This window comes from Capra hircus, chromosome 10 (genome assembly GCF_001704415.2).
Source record: "Capra hircus breed San Clemente chromosome 10, ASM170441v1, whole genome shotgun sequence".
NCBI lineage: Eukaryota > Metazoa > Chordata > Mammalia > Artiodactyla > Bovidae > Capra > Capra hircus.
The window spans coordinates 76,152,499-76,160,803 of NC_030817.1; the positions used below are offsets into that span (position 1 = coordinate 76,152,499).

The window sequence follows — 8,305 nt, forward strand, 5'->3', positions numbered from 1 at the left end:
TATTCCTCTGTATCAGTATAGTGTAAACATTCTGTATGTGAACATAGAACATTTTTGTTCATTGGATAAAAAGCTATGGACCATTTATGAAGCCTGTTTGTGAAATGAACAGTTGGCATAGATCATCTGCACCATTTTTTCCTATTGTATGATTTTTATGATTATTAGAGACGATCTTTCTGAAAGCAATCTCACTTTCCAGGTAGTATACTCTTCCTTCAGACTACGTGAGAGGACAGAATACCAAGTGAAGAGCATACAGAAGGAAGCTGTTTAATCAAGCTACTGTTCTTGAAGTGGGTGGACTGGTGAGTTGACTGGTCAGCTGGCTGGTCGGTGTCTTTTGTATTGGAAAGAAGAGTATGAAAAAACTGGCCCCTAAGTTTGTCCTCATGTAATGATTTATGAATCCCCAAAGCATAAGAATCAGTGTGTGTATGGCATAAATTTGTGATATCTATTCCCAGCAAGTAATTTTGGAGACTTTGGAGGGTGGAGTTATGAAGAACTTAGTTGAGTCAGTTTACTCCATCAATGGTAAAAATAAAAATTGACAACTCTAGACTTTTCTATCAAACTTCCCACTTTTTGACCATCCCACTGCTTATCTGCATTTTCACCAAAAGCTGCAGGAAAAATAATGTCGCTGCTAATAAATCTTATAGGGCACTGCGGTAGAAAAGATGAAGTGAGATGTGAAGTTGTCAAACCTAGAGTGTCCCAAACTGTTGTTTACATTAAGCAGACATATTTCAGTTTTTCGTAAAGGAAATCAGGAAGCACAGTTCTCGTGATTCTGGTTTAAGTCTGTGAACTTGGATTTATTTCTGACCTATTACAGAGAAAGTGATTTATTTATGCTTTGTAAATAACAGTCTGGGAATCTTCTACCAAGCATCTTATTCAGTGAAGATGGTAAACAAATATCTTTTGGATTCAACATTGACTGGAAAACTGGACAGCTTTAGACTTAGATGCTCAGGCATCCTCTTTATGCTTCCTTAAAAACCACCAGCAGGAATATTCCAAATCTTGATTCATAAGTATCATCCATGATCCTCCTTTCAATTTCTCTGTTCTTTTTTGCCTTTCAAATTTCTTTATCTCCTATTCCTAACAAAGTTAGGACTGGTGATTTCTAATATACAAGGCAGGAGATCTGAATTTAACAAGAAAACTGAATGTTGAAACTATTATTTTTAGGTCTCTTGTTGTTCAGTCGCCAAGTTGTTGTTGTTGCTGTTGTTCAGCTGTTCAGTCACCAAGTCATGTCAGACTCTTCACAGCCCCATGGACTGCAGCACGCCAGGCTTTCTTGTCCCTCACCATCTCCCAGAGTTTGCCCAAGTTCATGACCGTTGCATTGGTGAGGCCATCCAACCATCTCATCCTTTGTTGCCCTTAGGCCTCTTAGTGTTTTCTTAATATTAATCAATTACAAAATTACTCTGTTTCAAATATATAAAGATTTGTACATTTTTGTACAATTTTTAAATGTACAAATTTTAAATGCATGTACTGAAAAGTACGTCTGTCCAAATATTTGAAAATGTCCTCACTTTCTTTTCAGAGAACAAAATTAATTCTACCAGATAAAATTGCAGATAAAACCCTGTTTGACTGTAGATTCCTTTAGTTGTCTTTATCATCCAAAAAACTTTTGTATTGAAACACCATTTTCTTTATCTAGGAGGATCTGAATATAAAAAGCAAGATAGTTTATTTTTTATAGTATGTGTAAAAATGTGAAATTAAACACATAAATAGGGATAGAAAGAGACACATGTACCCCAATGTTCATCGCAGCACTGTTTATAATAGCCAGGACATGGAAACAACCTAGATGTCCATCAGCAGATGAATGGATAAGAAAGCTGTGGTACATATACACAATGGAGTATTACTCAGCCGTTAAAAAGAATTCATTTGAATCAGTTCTGATGAGATGGATGAAACTGGAGCCGATTATACAGAGTGAAGTAAGCCAGAAAGAAAAACACCAATACAGTACACTAACACATATATATGGAATTTAGAGAGATGGCAATGACGACCCTGTATGCAAGACAGGAAAAAAGACACAGATGTGTATAACGGACTTTGGACTCAGAGGGAGAGGGAGAGGGTGGGATGATTTGGGAGAATGGCATTCTAACATGTATACTATCATGTAAGAATTGAATCGCCAGTCTATGTCTGACGCAGGATACAGTATGCTTGGGGCTGGTGCATGGGGATGACCCACAGAGATGTTATGGGGAGGGAGGTGGGAGGGGGGTTCATGTTTGGGAACGCATGTAAGAATTAAAGATTTTAAAATTAAAAAAATAATAATAAAATAAAAATAATAGCAAATATTTATGATATACTAGGTCTCTTGTACTTTTTCTAGGCATCCCTCAAGTGGTCGGACACAACTGAGCGACTTCACTTTCACTTTTCACTTTCATGCATTGGAGAAGGAAATGGCAACCCACTCCAGTGTTCTTGCCTGGGGAATCCCAGGGACAGGGGAGCCTGGTGGGCTGCCATCTATGAGGTCACAGAGAGTCAGACATGACTGAAGCGACTTAGTAGCAGCAGCAGCAGCAAGTGGTTAGAGTGATACTTTAAAAGAAAATTTTAAAGGAATTTAGGAATAGCCTCGAGTCTTGAGTGTCATGATATCTGTCACAAATAACTCAGTTGATTAGGTTATTCTGAAAAGGCAGTGTTCTGGAGTAATTTTTATCTCCATGTGTAAATCAGCTAATTCTGGTTTGTTGCCAAAGGCTTAAGATCAGCTTCACACTAGCTGTCCTCAAAATATAACATTGTTGTTTTGTAACAAGGTATGCTGAATAAGAGAAAGTGGAAGAGTTTGTACATGGAAATCTATAGTCAACTTTAGAAAAAGACCAAAATTAGAAAGCATCTTCTTAAGGATCAAAATAAAAAAGGAAGAAATTTTCACCACTGGTTGTACAAACTGATGTGGATCTTTCTGCATTGGATTCTAACAAAATAGTACTGAGATTTAGATCCATAGTCAATTCAAAATAAGGTGAGATTTATTCCCACTTCATTTCAAAATACCTCATATATTTTAGGGTAGGGTTTAAGTTCCCTTCAATAAAATCCTTAGGATATGTAAGAAGCAAAGTAACTTGGGTTCTCTCACGTCTTTCTTCTTTGTAGATTTAAGACCCATGAACATGTCAGCAGCACACATTGTAACTGAGTTTATTCTCCTGGGATTCCCTGGTTGCTGGGAGATACAGATTTTTCTCTTCTCACTATTTTTGGTGGTTTATGCCTTGACTTTGATGGGGAATGGAGCCATTATCTGTGCAGTGAAATGGGACCCACGACTGTACACCCCCATGTACTTTCTGTTGGGAAACTTTGCCTTCCTTGAAATCTGGTATGTTTCCTCCACTGTTCCTAACATGCTAGTCAACATTCTCTCCAAAACGAAGGCCATCTCATTTTCTGGCTGCTTCCTCCAGTTCTATTTCTTCTTTTCCCTGGGCACAGCTGAGTGTCTCTTCTTAGCAGTAATGGCTTATGATCGGTACCAGGCCATCTGTCACCCACTGCACTACCCCATCATCATGACTCGGAGGCTCTGTGGAACACTGGTATCTCTCTGCTGGCTCACTGGATTCCTTGGCTACCCAATCCCCATTTTTTTCATCTCCCAACTTCCCTTCTGTGGACCCAATACCATCGATCACTTCCTGTGTGATATGGATCCACTGATGGCTCTGTCCTGTGCTCCAGCCCCCATTACTGAATTTATTTTCTATACTCAGAGTTCCCTTGTCCTCTTTTTCACTATTACGTATATTCTTCGATCCTACACCCTGCTGCTCAGAGCTGTTTTTCAGATCCCTTCTACAGCTGGCCGGAGAAAGGCCTTTTCAACCTGTGGTTCTCATTTAACTGTGGTGTCTCTTTTCTATGGGACAGTCATGGTAATGTATGTGAGTCCTACATATGGCATCTCAGCTTTGATGCAGAAAATCCTCACATTGGTATATTCAATAATGACTCCTTTCCTTAATCCCCTGATCTATAGTCTTCGCAATAAGGACATGAAACTTGCCCTGAGAAATGTCTTGTTTGGAAGGAGAATTAGTCAAAATTCCTGAGCCAAAAATGTGTCATACTTCCAAGTTCTAATGAATAAGGTGGAAATGTGTAAGTTCTTTCAGTGGTCTTAATAGGGTTTACTCTGAGTAGTTAGAGGCCATTTTTTTTTCCTGGAAATGTGCCTAGCTTAAATATCTATGCTGACTACTAAAGCTTTATAATTCACTGGACTTCGATATGCAGTAAAAAATTTTTAAAGACTGTCCTTACTGGAATTTTAAAAACGGGATTGTTATATGAGGGAAAGTAGACACTGCTGAAAGATTTCTCATGTTTTAGGACATCTAATGACCTTTACCAAATGGTTAAAGGTACAGTGACTTTTTTAACATTTTTATTTAGCTATAGTTGATATACAAAAAGACTGCACATACTTAATATATTTTAAAGGTGCTGTGAATTTTTTTTCCTTTTGGAAAGAGTATCTTTTTTAATTAATCCTTTTGAAATTTAATCCTTTTGAAATATAGTTGATTTACAACGTTGTGTTATTTTCTGGTGTACAGCACAGTGATTCAGTTTTCATATTCTTTTCCATATGGCTTATTTCAGGATTGTTAGAGTTCCTGTACTATTCAGTAGGACTTTATTGTTTGTGTATTTTATATATAGTAGTTTGTATCAAGGGACAGTGAGTTTTAACAAAAAAATCTTTCTATAATCTTTAAGAGACACTTCTTTCTTATACCTAGTCTAACAATCTTATCTAAACACACTTTCTCTCTATTGAAAGAGAGAGAGAAAAATTCTCTCAACCAGAAGAAACTCTTTCTTAGAGATATAGTTCCTTTGTGGTAAGTTTGAAATAAAATTTGAATATCTGCTAAATAATAATTTGTTGAATTTGCTTTTAACATTTCTGTTATTACATGTACGACTCTGTGGTATAATTTATTTGCACACACTTCCCCTTGAGGGAGCTCCTTGAGGACAGGACTGCCTTTTTCAACACACAGTGTCAGAGCCAAAAAAAGCCCCTGGAATCTGGGAGCTGGCCTGGCACTATCAGCAGGTCTGAGTGCTGCTGGGAGCTGGCCTGGCTCTCTCAGCAGGACCATAGTGTAATCCTGTTGAACATAAACAAGTTCCCAGACCACTCTAGAATCATGTTGGAGCACAGACAAAATCAAGAATAGTCACAACCACCAAAAAAATGGCCAAATATCCTTTTCTTTAGGCTAACGTGAATGGCTACTGTCTCTTTACCAGGTAAAACTTTAGCCTAAGTGCCTTCTAGATAGCCCTCAAGATATTCAATCATAGAATTTTCTTCTACTTCCTGACAGTACCCAGAGAAAATCTCTATTCCCTTCAGTTCTCCCCAAAGTCAATAACAAAAGCCCAGATCATATAATAAATCCTTTCTAATGTCTTTCTACAAAGATGCTCCATGTTCCCCATGGCATGTGTTCTCTCTTTGCAAATAAACAGCAAACCGATCTTTGTTCAACTACAGTTGTGTTCGTGAGGGCCACTATTATTGGGAATCAACAGTAGTATAATACTTAGCATAGAAGAAGAATTCAAATATTTATCTCATTCTATTTAACAGGAATATTGTAACCCATTATACAAACATATCACAATTTATTTACCCAACACTCAATTAAGATACTTTATTATAAGCCAAGACTCTGATGCTGGGAGGGATTGGAGGCAGGAGGAGAAGGAGACAACAGAGGATGAGATGGCTGGATGGCATTCCTGACTCGATGGATGTGAGTCTGAGTGAACTCCGGGAGTTGGTGATGGACAGGGAGGCCTGGCGTGCTGCAATTCATGGGGTCGCAAAGAGTCAGACATGACTGAGCGACTGAACTGAACTGAACCGAACTGAACTGAATATTTTACAGCTGAAACAATGCTGCAATAAATGCCCTTGAATAAAAATCTCTATACAATCACATAAGTATTCCATAAATTAGAAGAAGGATTTCTGGGATATAAATTATTTAATTTTTTAATTACATAAAATACTGTTAAACTCTAGATACTTCTAAATAGTGTATTACTGATCAACAAATGGTTCTGGGACAACTTGATATACACATGGAAAAGAATGAGGTTGGACACCTACCTCACACCACCGACAAAAATTAACTCAAAATGGATCAAAGATCTAAATGTAAAAGATAAAACTACAAAACTCTTATAATAAAACATAGACTTAAACCTTAGTATCCTTAAATTATACAGAATTATATATTTTTAAGATATAATACCAAAAATACAAGCAATAAAATTAAAAATAGATAAACTGAACTTCATCAAATTTTAAAATTTTATGCTACAAGGATACTATCTATCAAGAGAGTAATGTCACAGAATGGGAAAAAAATACCTAACAAGAGTCCAGTATCAAGAATATATATTTTTTAAAAAATACACTCTTCAGTTCAGTTCAGTCGCTCAGTCGTGTCCAACTCTTTGCAACCCCATGAACTGCAGCACGCCAGGCCTCCCTGTCCATCACCAACTCCCGGAGTTCACTCAAACTCATATCCATCGATCATTGGTGCCATCCAGCCATCTCATCCTCTGCCGTCCCCTTCTCCTCCTGCCCCCAATCCCTCCCAGCATCACAGTCTTTTCCAATGAGTCAACTCTTCCCATGAGGTGGCCAAAGTACTGGAGTTTCAGCTTTAGCATCATTCCCTCCAAAGAACACCCAGGGCTGATCTTCTTTAGAATGGACTGGTTGGATCTCCTTGCAGTCCACGGGACTCTCAAGAGTCTTCTCCAACACCACAGTTCAAAAGCATCAATTCTTCGGCACTCAGCTTCACAGTCCAACTCTCACATCCATACATGACTACTGGAAAACCATAGCCTTGACTAGACAGACCTTAGTTGGCAGAGTAATGTATCTGTTTTTGAATATGCTATCTAGGTTGGTCATACCTTTTCTTCCAAGGAGTAAGCGTCTTTTAATTTCATGGCTGCAGTCACCATCTGCAGTGATTTTGGAGCCCCAAAAAATAAAGTCTGACACTGTTTCCACTGTTTCCCCATCTATTTCCCATGAAGTGATGGGACCAGATGCCAGGATCTTCGTTTTCTGAATGTTGAGCTTTAAGCCAACTTTTTCACTCTCCTCTTTCACTTTCATCAAGAGGCTTTTTAGTTCCTCTTCACTTTCTGTCATAAGGTGACTCTTACAACTCAACAATAAGTACACAACTCAATTTTTTAAATGTGCAAAATATTTGAGTAGGCATTTCTTAGAAAAGGATACACAAATGGCTTGTAAGCAAATGAAAAGACACTCTATTAATCTCTAGGGAAAGATATATTAAAATCACAATAAGGTACCTCTTCATACCCACTAGCATGGCTAAAATAAAAAAGACAGACAGTGCCAAGTGCTGGTCAGGATTTGAAAAAATTTGAACACACACACATTGCTGGATGAAATGTAAAATGGTGCAGCTTCTCTAGAAAACCATTGGCAGTTTCTCAAATGGTTAAGCATAGAGTGGCCATATGATGCAACAGGTTCATTCATAAGTATAAACCCAAGAGAATTAAAAACATATTCATATAAAACATGTATATGAATGTTCATGGTAGTATTATTCATAATAGCCAAGAAGTAAAACAATCTAAACCTCTATCATCAGATGAATGAACAAAATGTGGTATATACACACACAGGAAAAGGAAAGTGAAAGTGAAGTCGCTCAGTCGTGTCCGACTCCTTTCGACCCCATGGACTGTAGCCTACCAGGGTCCTCTGTCCATGGGATTTTCTAGGCAAGAACACTGGAATGGGTTGCCATTTCCTTCTCCAGGAGATCTTCCCGAACCAGGGATTGAACCTGGTTCAATCAGGCATTGTAGGCAGACGCTTTACCATCTGAGCCACCAGGGAAGGCTCAATGGAATATTATTCACCCATTGTTACATGAACTTTGAAAATATTATACTAAGCAAAATAATCCAAACACAGAAGGCCATATATTATAGGATTCAATTTATATAAAATATCCAGAATGGGCAAATCTATAAAGACAGAAAGTAGATTAGTAGCTTCTAAAGACTAGGCAGAGGGAAGAATGGGAAATGACTGCTAATGGATACTCAGTTTCTTTGGGGCTGACAAAGATGTTCTATAATCGGTGGTGGTTGCACAACATTGTGGCTATACTAAAAATTACTACTTTAAAAGGAT

General features: G+C 37.9%; 1 protein-coding gene across 1 annotated transcript; it reads left to right on the top strand.

Annotated features, from left to right (window-relative positions):
* On the top strand, positions 3,144-4,176 carry LOC102181504 (olfactory receptor 11H4). The gene has a single exon (XM_005685419.2). It carries the CDS (start codon positions 3,189-3,191, stop codon positions 4,131-4,133), a length of 945 nt encoding a protein of 314 aa, XP_005685476.2. The 5' UTR covers positions 3,144-3,188; the 3' UTR covers positions 4,134-4,176.